Below are 19,512 nucleotides of genomic sequence, written 5' to 3'. Positions count from 1 at the left end.
ATCAAGAGATGAAAGAACCTCCTAAAATGGATTAATTAGTTATTCAGGAAACTTATCAAAAGTATCTGTTTCTTGTTCTCTCAAAATGTTGTGAATTATAAACAAGTCTGGATATAGAAGTCATGAGTCCATGATTCCTCAGGAAATTTTCTTTATCTCCCACTAATAGTGGTCCCCTCATGTGATATAGATAAGAAAGTACAGTTAATTTTTTAAAATCTAAGGCATTTTCCTGTCATTTCTTCAAGCCTAGCTAGATTGGGATTGATAACCTCACTGATTTACCATTTCATTCTCATAAATTAATCATTCTGATATAAATGTCTGTCCATATGTATTTTTCTTTTCCATGGGTACCTTATTGCCTATGAAATACAGTCTAAATTCTTCAGCAGCTTCCCTTGTCCTCTGTCTTCTTCTCTTTCTCGTTAATATCAATCACCATGAATCTCTCTACTACCACTTTTCATTTCAAATTCCCTCAAAATAATCTATGCCATTGCCTCCTGCCCTGCTGGTTAATTTTCTCCCTCCATGGTAATACAGCCTCCTCTTCCCTTTTCACTGCACTCACACCAACATATACAATCATTCACTAAAACTGTTCTTGCTAGAGCGATCACTAACTTCCCAATTCCCAAATTCAGTGACTATTTTTAAATTTCTTAGATGGTTATATTTGTAGTTATGCCCTTTGTAAAACTCTATTTGTCTGACTCTTGTAAATCTTCTCTTGGTTCTCCTCTTCACTTTTTTCTTCTTTATCTTCTTGTTCATCTGCTTCTTTAAACCTCAGGAACTTAACCCATGCCAATTTCTATTTCAAAGGCTCTGCCTTCACCCCTCCTTGCGTGGTAGAAATTCATTCTTCTCTTCTCCCTTTAAAAGCCACTACTATAAGGAAGCCTCCCAGGCTAGAAAAAAGTCCCTCAATTATCTGATCCTGAAATTTTACTTGATAGCACTTATCACAACTGCAGTTAAACAATTATTTGTCCTTTGTCTTCCCTTTTTAGCCTGAGACTTATCTTCAAAGTGCTAGCACCAGGGTCTAGCATAGAGCCTGGCACATCATAAAGACTCTAGGTATATTTCTTTAATGGATTTTTGAATAAATAATTTTCTCTTCCTTGCCACACCTATCAAATGTTGTTATTTCTCACAGTCCTATCCTTTACCCACTGAGTACTGGGTGGTCCCACTCTCTCACTTTTCACTCTAAATTTTATATTGATTACAGAAAGATAAATATCGCTAGTCCAGAAATCCTTCCTGCTGGAGAACTCTACTTGGATTTCTCATCAGTATTGTAGAACCAAGCCGAAAGGGAGTCACTTATGTCAAGGACAAAATGGAGACAGCCAACACAAGGCACATGAAGAAAACTTAACCTAACCTTACAGAAATTTACAGGTCTATTCTAAGAAGTCAGCAGAGGTTACCAGCCAATCTCCAAACACTAAGTCTGTTCACACCATCTCTGAACTTGTTCACGTGACTCAGTTACCCTAATCCAAAAAGATAAAAAGAACAGTAGGCAACCAATCAGCTAAAAAAGCCAGATAAGTTTTGCATTTACCCCATAAAAATCCCTGAGTCTGTGCGCAACTCAGAACTTGAGTTTCCCAGCTTGCAATTTGAAAGCCTTGCAATAAACTCATCGTTCCACTTTGCATTATTCAGTGTGCAGATTTTGGTTTTTGACAGTATTCGAACTTCATATATCTAACACTTAGTGAAGATATAACCTTCCTCCCCTAGCCGCTCCCCTCCCAGAACATCATGTTCTACCTCAGCTGCTAACTATAAACATTATTTTCTAACCCTCATCCACCTCCATATTTCGACTAGTTAACAAATCTAAGAAATCTGGACTCCCTCTCCTCTCCCACCATCCAGTGAGAAACCAAGTCCAGATAACTCAGCTTGATTTTTTTTGTTTTTTTAATTGGACCCTTCAACACATCCCACCTATAATTTCCATTAATCCTCTCTTCACTGCAGTAATGAAGCACCCTCTTTAACTTTTTCGTCTTCTGGCATGCAAGCAACCTATCCAAAGCTCAAATCTGAGTCCACTCAGTTACTTGACAATGTTAATACTTCATCATCATCTATAAGCTAAATTCAACAGGTCAACAAGCTCTACAAGGTCTTTAATCATTGTCTTAGTTTGTCTTTAGCAATCTCCAAATTCCCTGTTTTGCTCCAGCACCATCAAACCACTTGCATTTCCATCATATGTGATGTTGCTTGTTCCTTGACCTTGCTGTACATTGTGATGGAAAAGCTGATGGATCCCCTCCTTCTACCTGGCTAACTCCTGTTCATCTATTAGAGCTCAACCCAGGCTTCACTTCATAAAAGAAGCAAATGTGATTACCCCTCCCTCAACCACACTGCCCAGGTCTATTGCCTTTATCTCTGCTTATATTGTATGCCCTGTCTCTTCCATTAAATACATCATATTACATTTGCAATACTGTAATACAGTACTCCTTGAAGGCAAAGACTGTTCTTATTCTTCATATTTCTGACAACTTTACTCACTGTCGGCAGATAGCAAGCACTCAGTGAATGTTTCACAAATAAACAAATAAATGTATTTAGGAATGAAAAGATACTGAAAAGGGTCAAAGATTTAAAACTAACCACTCATGCCATGTTAAAAAGTCTGCAACTAAGGCCCTATTCTCAAGTCTATCACTCATGCCTTTATATGGCAAGACAACTTTCCCACTGTATTTCAGTGCTGGTCCATATTAACCATTAATTCTCTCATGTACCCATCTATTTTCTTCTGATATCTTCACTTTGGCTGCATTCGTTGTATATTAATGGTAATGCTTTTATTAAGTATGAAAAATAACTAATGAAAATTGAAGGATGGATGCTTAAATTTCTCAGGAGTACTTGGCTGGTTAATTATCTTTTTAAAATTCAGGATTGTTCACTTGAGACTCCAGTTTTCAAAAGTTAAGCCTCTAGATTTTGCAGGTATGCCTTATGTTTTTTTTCTCTCTTTTTTCTACTTCGCAAGCAAAAAATTATTGCCTAGTGTTTACCTCTTAAGTAGTTTAGACAGCTTTAGTGTGTTGTATTCTAAGAAAGATAAATATTGACTTCATGAAAACAGTTTATATGTTTTCATGTAAATAGTTTGGTGTATGTATTCTAAGAAAGATAAAAGTGACTTCATGAAAGCAGTTTATACCTTTTCATGTAAGTACAACAACTGAGATTGTTAAACGGGATTTATTTTAGTGGAAAGGGATTGGAACATGATTTTTTAGCTAATGTGTTTTTCATAAGTATATCCATCAATGACATTTGATTGGAATATAAAAGTAAATCATAATGCAACCTTAAAAATAAAATACTAAACCTGATTGATTATGATAAAACTAGTTTGATTGATTCATTTTCATCTTTGAATGCCAGCTGATCTATAATGCTTTCCACTATGAAGTGCCCCTGTGAAATTCAATATGTCAATATTCAAACATTGCCATATTAACCAATCCAGTGCTTCAAAGGCATTGGCCTACCCATTTCATTAGGCCACTCGAAGGGACAAATAAGACTAACACCCAATTACCAAATTGTATCCCCAAAGAGGAGCCTGTTTTCCAGACCATGACCTACTAGAACATAAGAGGTGAAATATTCTGAGGAGACTGTTAACAATCTTCTATTCTGAATAATACACGTCATTGCTAAATCACCTGTAAACTACCATTCTCTTCTTTCACTCTTAGTTTTCTAATTTTTGTGCATTGGAAAGAGTTTAATTTCTTCATCTCTAAAGTGGAGATGGTATTTACTTCATAGGGCTTTGTAAGGACTGGAGAAGATGAGCGTAGATAAGGTAACTATAGTAACATGATCATTGCCATCCCCTGACAATAATTCCTCCTGGAGGGCAAGTTGTGCCTTCTGTACTTCTGTTGCACTCTACAGAGTGCTATCTGGAAACTCTTGTAGGGAATTTGACATTACAAGCATTTGTTCTTGTTATGACCTTGCCCAACTTAGAAGCAAATGTTCTGGTCACTGCTTATTAATGGCCAATGTTATCTGGCATTGCCATTAACAATGAGCTAAGAACATTAATACGAATCATGGAATCAAGGTGATATTACCAGATGATAAGTTTTGTAGGAGGGGGGGTGACCAACCATTCTGGTTTGCCTTGAATTAAATGGTTTCTGGGATACAGGATGTCCACTGCTAAAACCAGAAAAGTCTGGGCAAACCAAAGTGAATTGGTCATTGAATCACATAGGGCTTAACTTTGTTTTGTTCACTGTTGTATAACCAGAGTCTTGAATACGGCCTGGAATTAAGTAGGTTTCTCAAATGATATTCACTATGTGCATGAATCCATTCCAACATAAAAATAATCTATGTTTTACACTTTTACCATTTACTTTTTTTTCCCAGTGATTAGTTTTCTTTCTATTTTATGTTTATGGCTTCAAAATATTAATAGTTCTACATGCAGACAAGTGAACTATTCAGGAAATATTTAATTCATTAATTAAAACAGTCACATACAATTCTTTCTAGGCTCAACACATAAGAAAACAGGTGAAAGCACTTTCTGAGCTATAAAGCACAGAGTTTTTATTTTTGAATTATCTTATGAATACCTAATGGTATCCCACTAATTTCCACAAACCCAGTTTATTTCTGACATTAATCTAATTGTAGATTTTTACACCTTAACATCAGTGCTTCCTCTGATTACTAATATGGCTTTTAAATAACTATCAAAAGTCACTTTCAGTATTTATTACAAATTGAATTTTATAAGAGTTTAAAGTTAATGTCAATAAATTGAAACGATGTTGGCCAATAAATGAGATTTTTATCTCTTTAGCATATACTGTCTGATGAATAACCTATATATATATACATATTGGCATCTATCTGTCTTTCATAGGAAGTTGGGTAACAAGTTTACTTTCATAAAATTATATAGATATAAATATATATTCTATATCTTTTTAAGCATTTTTCAATATTGTGAATTTCCTGCTTTCTTCCTTTTTCTTCAAGGTAGAAGTTACGTTAATCATAATAAAATATCAGATCTCTTAAGTGGAGTTCAAGAATAGAAATAAAAAGAGGCACCACCCCTACAATGCCTAGGAAATAATTTATTCACCTATATGAGTTGCTCCCAATATTGATAGGATTGAACTACAGATTGCATAACTAAATGTTGTGTAGAAGTGACAGATTCTCATTTTATAGTACTTCTAGAAAACTTGTAAACATGCTGAGTAAAGAAAGCCAGGGAAAAAATATACTTCCACATAGAATAAAGATATTCTATTCTATTAGAATATCTATATTCTAATAGAGTATCCTATTTTCTATTCTAAAAAACAAAAGTGCAATTGAGCTCATAAAGGCTAGCGTTAACTTTGTAAGAGTGACTTATTTGCAAGACTCTTGAAAAACTTTTAGGTGAGAATACATAGCTACATGACATTTTTATGGTCAGAATTAACAAAAGTTCATTGTTTTTTAAAAGTTCACTTATGTAAGAAATATCTTTACGAGCATGAGTTAGTCTGCTTGAGAGCTGTTGGAAAGAGAAACTTTATTACTTCTCTCTTTCATTTTGTAAAACTTTATTTTTTAAAAAATAGAACTAACCATAGGACGAGGAAGTCCAATTCAACATTTGACTTTTGAGGCATTTTACAAATTCTGTTATAGTTAATTATTTTCATAACGATTCCATTAGTAAAGAAACCCTTGATTTCTGTAGTATTACAAATTATTTGATTTAAAATTTTATAGTAGCTACCATAAAAAAGTATATATCAGAAAATACATCATAATTACTCTTGTGTATGTTTTAATATATTTAGTTCAATTGAGGCTTCATTTATTTTTCTCAGAATTATACACTGTACAAAACTAGCAACTGTGTTTAAACAGAAATTAAGTTCCACTTGGGGGACTTCCCTGGTGGTCCAGTGCTTAAGATTTCATGCTTCCACTGCAGGGGACGCGGGTTCCGTCCCTAGTCGGGAAACTAAGATCCCACTTACCGCGCAGTGTGGCCGTAAAAAAAATAAAGAAGAGAGAGAAATTAAGTTCCAGTTTATTTTTATCACTTTTAACGTGGAACTAAGGGCTGCAAAGTAAGGAGATTTACTAATTGTCATTCAGAAACCTTACTGATACATAGACATAATAGATGGTAGGGATTCCCATAATGGATGGGCTTCGGTCATGATCTCCTAGGGCTGAGCTGGGTGGATATTCTGCTAAGTTCCCAGGGTTGCAGAACTTAAATCAGAATGGGTTTTGTTGCCACCACAGAGACCAGACCCTCTCCTTCAAACAGCATTGAATCTTCTCTTTTATCCGAGTAAAAAGCCATATATTAACTACTTCTGCCAACCAGATAAAGATGGGATTGATGCCATTGGGACAAATTCAAATTCAGCATCAAATATCTAATAAAAGGTAGCATTAATAACCTGAAAAATGAAATGAAATTACTGGAACAAATACTGAAAGATAAGTCTTCATGGTCTGGAGTTTTGTGAAGGTTTGTTTTCTGTATTTTGCTAAGGACATATATGAGTATCCTCATTTAGTGTGCGTTAACAAAATTTATGAAATGAAAAGATTTTCCAATATCATGTGCTTCCATTTAAATAGATTAATACATTGTCTGTCCTGTAGCAACACCCTCCCCTTCTTTTTTTCTTTTTATTTATTCTGGGCAGAAGCAAAAAAGAACAGTAGATTTCTCACTGCCGCTAAACACTTATTATACAATTTAATTATATAATTTTATATGTAATTTGTATTTTTCTCAATGTTAAGAAAGGTTGAAAGTTCAGAAGGTTTTTTTTTTAAATAAGTTTATTTATTTATTTGTTTTTGGCTACGTTGGGTCTTTGTAACTGCGCGCAGGCCGTCTCTAGTTGCGGCGAGCGGGGACTAGTCTTTGTTGCAGTGTGCGGGCTTCTCATTGTGGTGGCTTCTCTTGTTGCAGAGCATGGGCTCTAGGCACACCCACTTCAGTGTTTGTGGCACATGAGCTCAGTAGTTGTGGCTCATGGGCTCTAGAGCACAGGCTCAGTAGTTGTGGCACACGGGCTTAGTTGCTCTGGGTCATGTGTGATCATCCTGGACCAGGGCTCGAACCTGTGTCCCCTGCATTGGCAGGCAGATTCTTAACCAATGCACTACAAGGGGAGCCCAGAAAGTTCAGAAGTTTTGTTGGCAGCACTTAAAAAAACCAAAATGACAGGAACTGGTATGTGTTGTAAGAATGCTTCATTCAGTACCTAAATTTGGATCTTAATTGACAGTGCACTATCAGTAATTCTAGGAAGTTTCTTTTTTCTCTCCTAGAGCCAGATGTATCTTATTTTATGTCCTGGAAAGACAACAGAATCACAGCTGATTTCTATCTAAAACAGAGTTTGTGGGAATTCATATTTCTTCTTATGGCAGAGGAGAAAAAATACGAGGTACATTGATGTTTTAAGGCAACTGTTTAGACTCATTTTTATCTGAAGTAGCTTTTGTACAGAAATCACTTCCTAATCAAATATAAGAATGTGTATATTTTTGGGGGGAGAGATATCTTTATAAGAGATTTGACTCTGTGAAAATCCATATTATGAGAAAAGGACAAATGGCTTCCTAAAAGACTATGACTCCTCACTCAGGCATTCACGTTACATCTGTGATATTTAACGACATAATTATCTTCAATATTATTATTAAAACCAGTAAGACAAAGCACTAAATAAACAATTTAACACATCACATTATTTAAATCTTACATTGCAGAGGACAGACAGCAGAAGCAAGAAGAACTACAATCCTGCAGCCTGTGGAACAAAAACCACATTCACAGAAAGAGAGACAAGATGAAAAGGAGAGGGCTATGTATCAGATGAAGGAACAAGATAAAACCCCAGAAAAACAACTAAATGAAGTGGAGATAGGCAACCTTCCAGAAAAAGAATTCAGAAAAATGACAGTGAAGATGATCCAGGACCTTGGGAAAAAAATGGAGGCAAAGATCGAAAAGATGCAAGAAATGTTTAACAAAGACCTAGGAGAATTAAAGAATAAACAGAGATGAACAATACAGTAACTGAAATGAAAACTACACTAGAAGGAATCAATAGCAGAATAACTGAGGCAGAAAAACGGATAAGTGACCTGGAAGACAGAATGGTGGGATTCACTGATGCAGAACAGAATAAAGAAAAAAGAATGAAAAGAAATGAAGACAGCCTAAGAGACCCCTGAGAAAACACTAAATGCAACAACATTTGCATTATAGGGGTTCCAGAGGAGAAGAGAGAGAGAATGCACCCGAGAAAATATTTGAAGAGATTATAGTCGAAAACTTCCCTAACATGGGAAAGGAAATAGCCACCCAAGTCCAGGAAGTGCAGAGAGTCCCATACAGGATAAACCCAGGGAGAAACAGGCTGAGACACATAGTAATCAAACTGGCAAAAATCAAAGACAAAGAAAAATTATTAAAAGCAGCAAGGGAAAAATGACAAATAACATACAAGGGAACTCCCATAAGGTTAACAGCTGATTTATCAGCAGAAACTCTACAAGCCAGAAGGGAGTGGCATGATATACTTAAAGTGATGAAAGGGAAGAATCTACAGCCAAGATTACTCTACCCAGCAAGGATCACATTCAGATTCAATGGAGAAATCAAAAGCTTTACAGACAAGCAAAAGCTGAGAGAATTCAGCACCACTAAACCAGCTCTACAACAAATGCTAGAGGAACTTCTCTAACTGGGAAACACAAGAGAATAAAGGACCTACCAAAAAAACCCCCAAATAATTAAGAAAATGGTAACGGGAACATACATATTGAAAATTACCTTAAATGTGAATGGATTAAATGCTCCAACCAAAAGACACAGGCTCACTGAATGGATACAAAAACAAGACTTATATATATGCTGTCTAAAAGAGACCCATATCAGACCTAGGGATGCCTACAGACTGAAAGTGAGGGGATGGAAAAAGATATTCCATGCAAATGGAAATCAAAAGAAAGCTGGAGTAGCAATATTCATATCAGATAAAATAGACTTTAAAATAAAGAATGTTACAAGAGACAAGGAAGGACACTACATAATGATCAGGGGATCAATCCAAGAAGAAGATAGAACAATTATAAATATATATGGCACCCAACATAGGAGCACCTCAATACATAAGGCAACGGCTAACCACTACAAAAGAGGAAATCGACAGTAACACAATAATAGTAGGGAACTTTAACACCTCACTTACACCAATGGGCACATCATCGAAAATGAAAATAAATAAGGAAAAAGAAGCTTTAAATGACACAATAGACCAGATAGATTTAATTGATATTTATAGGACATTCCAACCAAAAACAGCAGATTACACTTTCTTCTCAAGTGCACATGGAACATTCTCCAGGATAGATCACATCTTCGGTCACAAATCAAGCCTCAGTAAATTTAAGAAAATTGAAATCATATCAAGCATCTTTTCTGACCACAACACTATGAGATTAGAAATGAATTACAGGGAAAAAAATGTAAAAAACACAAAAACATGGAGTCTAAACAATACGTTACTAAATAACCAAGAGATCACTGAAGAAATCAAAAAATACCTAGAGACAAATGACAATGAAAATATGACGATCCAAAATCTATGGGATGCAGCAAAAGTGGTTCTAAGAGGGAAGTTTATAGCTATACAAGCCTACGTCAAGAAACAAGAAAAATCTCAAATAAGCAATCTAACCTTACACCTGAAGAGACTAGAGAAAGAAGAACAAACAAAGCCTAAACTTAGCAGAAGGAAAGAAATCATAAAGATTATAGCAGAAATAAATTAAATAGAAACAAAAAAATAGCAAAGATCAATAAAACTAAAAGCTGGTTCTTTGAGAAGATAAACAAAATTGATAAACCATTACCCAAACTCATCAGGAAAAAGATAGAGAGGACTCAAATCAATAAAATTAGAAATGAAAAAGGAGAAGTTACAACAAACACCACAGAAATACAAAGCATCCTAAGAGACTACTACAAGCAACTCTATGCCAATAAAATGGACAACCTGGAAGAAACAGACAAATTCGTAACAAGGTATAACCTTCCAAGACTGAACCAGGAAGAAATAGAAAATATGGACAGACCAATCACAAGTAATGAAATTGAAACTGTGATTAAAAATCTTCCAACAAACAGAAGTCCAGGACCAGATGGCCTCACAGGTGAATTCTATCAAACATTTAGAAAAGAGCTAACACCCATTCTTCTCAAACTTTTCTAAAAAATTGCAGAGAAAGGAACACTCCCAAACTCATTCTGTGAGGTCACCATTACCCTGACACCATAGCCAGACAAAGATAATACAAAAAAAAGAAAATTACAGACCAATATCACTGATGAATATAGATGCAAAAATCCTCAACACAATACTAGCAAACAGAATCCAACAACACATTAAAAGGATTATACACCATGATCAAGTGAGATTTATCCCAGGGATGCAAGGATTCCTCAATATACGCAAATAAATCAATGTGATACACCATATTAACAAATTGAAGAACAAAAACCATATGATCATCTCAAAAGATGCAGAAAAAGCTTTTGACAAAATTCAACATCCATTTATGATAAAAACTCTCCAGAAAGTGGGCATAGAGGGAACCTACCTCAACATAATAAAGGCCATATATGACAAACCCACAGCAAACATCATTCTCAATGGTGAAAAACTGAAAGCATTTCCTCTAAGATCAGGAACAAGACAAGGATGTCCACTCTTGCCACTATTATTCAACATAGTTTTGGAAGTCCTAGCCATAGCAATCAGAGAAGAAAAAGAAATAAAAAGAATACAAATTGGAAAAGAAGTAAAACTGTCACTGTTGGCAGATGACATGATAGTATACGTAGAGAATCCTAAAGATGCCACCAGAAAACTACTAGAGCTAATCAATGAATTTGGTCAAGTTGCAGGATACAAAATTAATGCACAGAAATCTCTTGCATTCCTATACACTAACGATGAAAAAGCTGAAAGAGAAATTAAGGAAGCACTCTCATTTACCATTGCAACAAAAAGAATAAAATACTTACGAATAAACTTACCTAGGGAGACAAAAGACCTATAGGCAGAAAACTATAAGACACTGATGAAAGTAATTAGAGATGATACCAACAGATGGAGAGATATACCATGTTCTTGGATTGGAAGAATCAATATTGTGAAAATGACTATACTACCCAAAGCAATCTATAGATTCAACGTAATCCCTATCAAATTACCAATGGCATTTGTTACGGAATTAAAACAAAAAATCTTAACATTTGTATGGAGACACAAAAGACCCCGAATAGCCAAAGCAGTCTTGAGGGAAACAAAAGGAGCTGGAGGCATCTGACTCCCTGACTTCAGACTATACTACAAAGCTACAATAATCAAGACAATATGGTACTGGCAAATAAACAGAAACATAGATCAATGGAACAAGATAGAAAGCCCAGAGATAAACCTATGCACCTATGGTCAACTAATCTATGACAATGGAGGCAAGGATATACAATGGAGAAAAGACAGTCTCTTCAATAAGTGGTGCTGGGAAAACTGGACAGCTACATGTAAAAGAATAAAATTAGAACACTCCCTAACACCATACACAAAAATAAACTCAAAATGGATTAAAGAGCTAAGTGTAAGACCTAACACTATAAAACTCTTAGAGGAAAACATAGGCAGAACACTCTTTGACATAAATCACAACAAGGTCTTTTTTTGATCCACCTCCTAGAGTAATGGAAATAAAAACAAAAATAAACAAATGGGACCTAATGAAACTTAAAAGCTTTTTGCACAGCAAAGATAACTATAAACGAGATGAAAAGACAACCCTCAGAATGGGAGAAAATATTTGCAAATGAATCAAAGGACAAAGGATTTATCTCCAATATATATAAACAGCTCATACAGCTCAATATTAAAAAAACAAACAACCCAATACAAAAATGGGCAGAAAACCTAAATAGACATTTCTCCAAAGAAGATATACAGGTGGCCAATAAGCACATGAAAAGCTACTCAACATCACTAATTATTAGAGAAATGCAAATCAAAACTACAATGAGGTATCACCTCACACCAGTTAGAATGGGCATCATAGAAAATGTACAAGCAATAAATGCTGGAGAGGGTGTGGAGAAAAGGGAACCTTCTTGCACAGTTGGTGGGAATGCAAATTGATACAGCCACTATGGAGAACAGTATGGAGGTTCCTTAAAAAACTAAAAATAGAATTACCATATGATCCAGCAATCCCACTACTGGGCCTATACCCAGAGAAAACTGTAATTCAAAGGGACACATGCACCCCAATGTTCCTTGCAGCACTATTTACAATAGCCAGGTCATGGAAGCAACCTAAATGCCCATCAACAGACGAATGGATAAAGAAGATGTGGTACATATATACAATGGAATATTACTCAGCCATAAAAGGGACGAAATTGGGTCATTTGTTGAGACGTGGATGGATCTAGAGACTGTCATACAGAGTGAAGGAAGTCAGAAAGAGAAAAACAAATATCATATATTAACTCATATATGTGGAACCTAGAAAAATGGTACAGATGAACCGGTTTGCAGGGCAGAAATTGAGACACAGATGTAGAGAACAAACGTATGGACACCAAGGGGGGAAGTGGCAGGGGGTGTGGGTGGGGATGGGATGAATTGGGCGATTGGGATTGACATGTATATACTGATGTGTATAAAATTGATGACTAATAAGAACCTGCTGTATAAAAATATAAATTAAAAAATAAAAATAAATTAAAAAAATAAAAAAATAAAAATTACATTGCTTCAAAGCACCACACTGCTCATAAGCACTCATCTGAATCTTTTATTTATGAAAGTATGTTGAAGATTATCCCAAGAGGATAAAATATTCAGGTTTTTTTGTGTTTTTCTTTCACCTTGATCAATATTTACCTTGGAAATGTTGGATAACTTGGGGCTATCCAGTTAATTATTTTTTTTTCATGTTTCAGTAAATCCTGTTCTATAAATGTTTCTTTCCTTTTCTTTCTCCCATGTAAATAACCCTTCTACTGTCAAGTTATTTCCCAACAGATCTATATTCAGAATTTCATAGTATGTAGGTTTTAAATAATATCCTGATTTTTAACTCTTTGATTATAAGGCCTAAAACCAATCATGGACTAGCAACATTTTCTTCCTCAAAAAAAGCATTGATCAATGTTCCAATCTAAAGTTCTAATTACCTATTTCAATCTTTGAAAAAGATGATATTTGATTCCAGAATATTCAGAATATGAGAGAAAATGATTAAAGCTATATCAGGGCCTATGTGTATGAATTATACCAAATTCTTCTAATATTTTGTCACCACAGATGTGTTTGGACATTTTCAAAAGAATTTAGGAGATTGAGGTGATAGCCAGGTATAAAAGAGTAAGATTCTGGAATAGAAAAAACTGTTGGAGAAGCTTCTTTCTAAAGCATTCTTTGATGTTTTCCCAAAGTAAACTGCATAAGTTTAGTAGGAAATATATATATACATACTAAAATTGTCATTAGGTTATTTTAACTTGGTTAATTGTAAATGGCATATTTTTGATGCACATGAGTATTTAAGAATACTGCCACTTGGTTGCCTTTGTTTAGAATAAAAAGAGCGACAGAAATAGAAGTGTGTTTTGCTACAAGGATAGACCAGATATTTAAATAGTCACATGGGCTTTCTGCTGTACCGAGGAAGTCCACTTTGTGTGATGGACTCTAATTAGTGCAGCTACCTTATTGAGGCACCCAAAGCCAAGTACATGATTGAGAGCAAATACAGACACTGCTAATCATACACATTTAGAATTCGTTTTAGTGTCCTTTAAATGATACAATTATAACACTACACCTTTCATCCCCAAAACCTGCAGTGAGGAACTTTTGTCGAAAGGATTTCTAAATTGACTGTAAAAGTCAAGTTTGGCTTAACCAATTTTTCATCAATATATGTATAGTTTTAAAAATAATTTCTAATATGTATTCATTAGGGCAACTATAATCTCTTACAGGACTGAATTGTATGCTTGACTTTCTTACCTAAATTTTTAGTTCAAGTTCACCTTTCATTCTGGTAGAATTTATCTAACTGCTCAGCCACCCCTCACAGTTGAAAGGAATTGTGTGCTGGAGCTAACTCCTTAAGAATTGTAAGTTCAAATGAAAGAAGGCTTCCAATCAGCAAAGACAGAGCTTGGAGAACACAAACCAAGTAGAGAAGGCAGGATTCTTTCCCTTATGGATTTATACCAGTCTTCTTTGCATTAGCACTAGATATTCCTTGGTGAGTTGTTTGGTTTGTTGGTTTCTAAGCTGATCTACAGCTTAGAAATATATTAAGTACATTCAATATTGAATAGCTTGACAAATGACAGCCAGCATGGGTTTTCCCTTTTCTTGAGTCTTCTCCACAGTAAAAGCAAATGCGAACTGTGTTCCTAACAAAGGGAGGTAGGAAATGAGGGAGAAAAAAGCCCCTAAAAAATGGTGATCAAAAAATAGAGGCAAGATCCTCGTGTGGTCTCATTCATTTGCTATCTCTTCCTCCCAGTTCTCTGACCTATTTTGCTAGTAATGATTGGTTTTTTACACCTGGAGATCACAAAACCCTGGTGTGAGGTCCAGCCTGCGGAGTTATGTGTGAGTATCCGAGCTGCTCATTCATCAGGAGCTGAAGTTTTCCCTAGCTTAGTCAACTCTTGTCTCACCAATGAGGTGGCAGTTTTCAAGGGCCAGTAATAAGAGATGTATATTTTCACTATGCTTCACATAGATAAAGACAGAAGTCAGACACATACTATATTAAAATATCAGAAGAGTGCTGAGGTGCCAGTAACCAGAAAGTTCCTTTTTAACTTGGAAGCTAGTGTATGTTTCATACCAAAAAATTCCTCCAGTTCCTTGAAGTACCTTCAGTGAATTACCAGTGTATTAGCCTTGCTACCTCTTGGTAAGCATCCATCTGTCACAACAAATCCATACACTTCTTTACAGCCCTACAATCTGCATTTGGAAGAAGAGAGTCAGCTCTTCCAGAAGGATGGAAGAAACCATGAGGAGGTTTTAGTAATAACAGTAACCTGATATTTTGAAACTCTAAGGTCCTGATTTTCAGCCTTCCACCTAACAGTAAAATTAAAGCTAGCCCCCAGTAATAAACTGATATTTCTTTAATCATATTATATAGATTGTGAGTGATTCAAAATCAGAAACCAGGTCTTGTTAATAGTGTGTCCACACACTAACATCACTGTTTAACACATAGTAGGTCTGTAATAATTATTGTTGAATTGAACTGAGTTTGCTCACACTCAGCACCAAAAATGATTTTTCAACTTGGATAATTTAGTGTACCTTTGCATTCTGTGGTTGCACTTCATTTAGCCAGCAGAATTTTATTTAGGAGACAGAGAATAAATTATACTGAAACTTTCTTTCAAGTGGAATTGAATTTACTTCACAAAATCATCATTTTTTAATCTGAGCATTCTACAAAGGGTGACCCTAATGAGAAGGAAAAAACACCACAGCATCCTTGAATATAGATCAAAAACTCAAGTCATCCATTGAAACAGGACCCTGTAGAGATTGGTGCTGTGATTGGAGATTACTATAATATTACCTTTCTTAGAAAGTAGGAAATCTAATTACCTTCGTTTCTCACATTTGAGCCATACTACAAATGAGTTGTGTCCAGGTACAGAAAAAACAACAATATTTTATTTATAATCTTATTTTTAGCTTTTGATCTACAAATCCGGGTTCTAGATTTGTTTAAAAGATCATGGGTTTTATAGATGCTCATATGTAAATTAATCTATTGTTTGCTTACTTTTTGTTTTCCATTGTATGGCCCTCCTCATAAATACAGAACAGGTCATTACATGAAAAATATAAGATCTTGCATTTTTTCCTTGTTCTCTCTTAAAAATCTATTTCTAATATTGCATTCCCCATTGGACTACTTCATAAGGGCATGAGAGGGGGAAAAGAAAAGACAGAGGAAAAAAAAGAAAGACAAAAGGGACTGGATCTCACCACTAGAATTCACCATAAAAATCTCAAAGTGTAACAGAATTCTTACAAAATTTCCTAGACCAGTTCTTTAGGGAATTGAGATCTCCTATGAAAAATATGGCGATTGGGAAAGGCAGGGACAAGATGTGGGAAAATAGTAAATAAGTGCAGCAAAAACAGGTTCTGAGGAATACACATAATTTTGTCTGCTTTAGATCACAATAGAATTTTTAATAAATAAATTTCTTTTCTTTTTTGTTTTTTTTTTGTAAAGACACTTTTTTGAAACAGTAGATTTAGCCCAGTCATTTGTGTCATTTTTAATAAACTGTCTTTTTTTTTTGTTTGTTTTTCATAACTGTAATGTTTTAGATTTGAGTCTCTTGGACATTGTCTTTAGAGTTCATTCGGATCAATAACGGTTCATGCACTGAACTGTGTATTGAATTTATTGTGTTAACTGTTGTTGTGTGGTTGAAGGGAGATTTGTAAGAGTTGTAGTGGTTTAGGTGCTCATGCTCAATAGCAGGCATGGGCAGGTGGCTTTCCATGGGTGTGTCTCCTGTAATCTCATCATCCACATTAATGATTTCAACAGTCCTCGTTGGGGCATGATGGTTTTGCCGATGGTGCTGCTTCCTCATCTTGTAGAAAATGACCAGCATCACTGCAGCCATGAGTGTGATGGCCACAAAACAGCCAATGATGATTTTGGTAGTCTTCATGACTTCATCGATTCCTGGGATCCCACTGTTTATATCAGTCACGGGGATGGTGAAAGTTTTTTCTGTTGACCTTGTGCTCTGTGGCGTGAGAGAGGTGGTCACGTTGGTGGTCTCCCAGTCGATCACCGGAGTGGGACCCACATTGTTATCTGTGGTCCTTGCCTCATCCTGAGAAGGTTCCATAGTCTCTACTGTGACGGTTGAAAAGTACGAGAAGGGAGTAGTGTTTGCTGCAGTAACATTCAGGGTGGCCGAAGCAGTGGTATTTCCAACAGAATTACTCACCATACATGTGTACATGCCTGTATCTTGCACAGTTACATTCGTGAAGTTTAACGTCCCATCGCTGAGCACGGCTATCCGCACTTTGTACGCCCCATGTGTCATGACTGTTCCGTTTGGAGTAATCCAAGATACAGAAGTCAGGGACGTGGAGGCCCGACATTTCAGCTCAGCTGCCATGCCTTCAGTGACATTGAGGTCTGCTGGGGGCTCCACAATGACAGGAGCATAGCATGTGAAATAATTCTGGTCAAGCTCCCCAATGTACCTCCCTTTCAGATTGGGAGGCGTGTTACACCGGGCACAGCAAGCTGTGTTGGAGGGGGCCATGTCTTTTATCCACCAGCTGAGCCACAGTATGTCACAGTTACAGTTCCAGGGGTTGTGATGTAAGTGTATCCGTTCTAGATGATGCAAGGGTGTGAAGAGGTCATGAGGCAGTAATGTTAGATTGTTGTGTGCCAGGTTGATCTCCACCAGTGACTGAAGGTTATCAAAGGCATTCCGTTCAATCACTTGAATCTGGGACTGTATCATCCACAGTTTTTGAAGGTGCATCAACCCCTGGAAAGAGCCAGGCCTGATGGCAGACAGATGATTCCCAGAAAGATCCAGCTCATCTAGTTTTATGAGCGGCGTGAGGTTAGGGATTTCTCGGAGGTTGCACATGGCAAGGTTCAAATACCTCAAGTTGGACAGACCTTCAAAGGCACCTTCTGAGATATACGAAAGCCTTTTTAATTCCCCTAAGTCTAGTCGGCGCAAAGAAGGGATTCTGTTAAAAGCATAAGAAGGGATGCTTTCGATGGGGTTGTTTCGCAACCAGAGCTCCTTCAGTTTAGACAAATATACAAAAGCTCCATTTGGGATGGTCGTAAGACGATTGTCAAAGAGTTCCAGGGTGTTGAGGTTTGCCAGACCATTGAAGGCCCCAATTTCAATTGTTCTGATATGATTCCTACTCAACTGTAGGATTTCCAGGTGCCTCAAGTGTTTGAAGCTATTCACTTTGATGATCTGGATTTGGTTCTCATGGAGGTTCAGCAGCCGGGTGTTGGTGGAGATGCCATCTGGAACCTCACGTAGGTTTTTCCGAACGCAAATCACCTTGCTGAACTGGTTGCTGCAGGAGCAGACGGAAGGGCAGGTTTGAGCCCGCACCAGACCAGCCACCACAAGAAGTTGAAGAGCCAGCAGCACCACAAGCAGGGGGTCAAATAAGGCCCTGTTAAACCTAGGACCTATCATTATCTGCTGTGGATGTAAGGTCATCTTGTTCAACATTCATAATTTATCTGGTGTTGGTCCTTCTGGAGTTCTAATAATCTGCAATACAATGAGAGCAAAAAAGAGTATTAGATCTCCTCCAGATGTCTTTCTGGAGTCACTGTATGTAGTGTCATTTATTAAGCGATCTGGCTCATATTTATAGAGAAGTGTTTTTGTACTTTGAGTCAGCAGCCATCCACAGCCAATATTCCATCAGATGTGCAATCACAGAGCAATGGAAGAATGAGGTAGAGGGCCTTACTGTAGTGTTTACCAACCAAGTCTGAGCTGAATGCATGAGGACATATGAAATGTACCCCACAATTAGGCTCAATGTCCATACCAGATTGGAAAAGTTCAGAAAATAAAATTGGGGTGGGGGCTATACCAATAAACTAAAAATTCCCTCGCAAAATTATTAATACCTGGCATTTTATTGAGGATTAGTCTATGTGCCAGGCACCACAGGCTATGGAGTTCACAAACAATCCTATCCAAGAATGGCTACATAACTTGCAGGGCTCAAGGCAAAATGAAAACGTGGGATGTCTTGTTAAAAAATTATTAAGAATTTCAAATCAGTTACAGTAGGGCATGAAGCCAAGCATGGGCCCTTCTGAGTATGGGGCCCTTTGTAATTACACAGGCTGCATGCCCTGATCCTTTCTTATCCTTACAGCATTCCTCTGAGGAAGGAACTCCATTTTCAAGATGAAGAAATTTAATAGTAGAGGAAGTAACATGCATGCAGTCACATGGTTAGTAAGTACAGAACCAGGGCTTAGACGGTCAGCTCATCAGTCCAGGAGAATATGATCTCAAGAACTCCATGAAAAAGTTTCTGCAAGAATGATGGCAAAAGCAAAATACTTTTCACAATTTATTTTGTTAAAATACCTTTCCTTTGGGGGTGACCTGAGCTGTAAACACTGGCAACTTATCATATAGTTCCTGTGAAAATACACTGAAATAATGACATGCACAAATATACATAAATTTCTAGAGATGTTCATATACAAAAACTCATGACAACAGAGCCAACTGCTACCCATAGGTAGATATACCACAAATTAAATCAC

At 36.5% G+C, this 19,512-nt stretch overlaps 1 protein-coding gene across 7 annotated transcripts in view; it reads right to left on the bottom strand.

Annotated features, from left to right (window-relative positions):
* Positions 1-15,838: 15,838 nt before the first annotated feature.
* Positions 15,839-19,512, bottom strand: part of LRRC4C (leucine rich repeat containing 4C) — a 1,217,740-nt gene continuing 1,214,066 nt past the window's right edge. For all 7 annotated transcript variants that reach the window (XM_049713174.1, XM_049713172.1, XM_049713173.1 and 4 more), the window contains one exon: positions 15,839-18,490. In XM_049713174.1, coding sequence (XP_049569131.1) covers positions 16,526-18,448 — 1,923 coding nt within the window. In that variant the 5' untranslated portion in view covers positions 18,449-18,490 and the 3' untranslated portion in view covers positions 15,839-16,525. The remainder of the gene's footprint in view (positions 18,491-19,512) is intronic.

The sequence above is a fragment of the Orcinus orca genome, chromosome 8, assembly GCF_937001465.1.
Source record: "Orcinus orca chromosome 8, mOrcOrc1.1, whole genome shotgun sequence".
In the NCBI taxonomy this organism is placed as follows: Eukaryota; Metazoa; Chordata; class Mammalia; order Artiodactyla; family Delphinidae; genus Orcinus; species Orcinus orca.
Note: the sequence above shows the minus strand (reverse complement) of the source record. Positions and strands in the feature narration are given on the sequence as shown.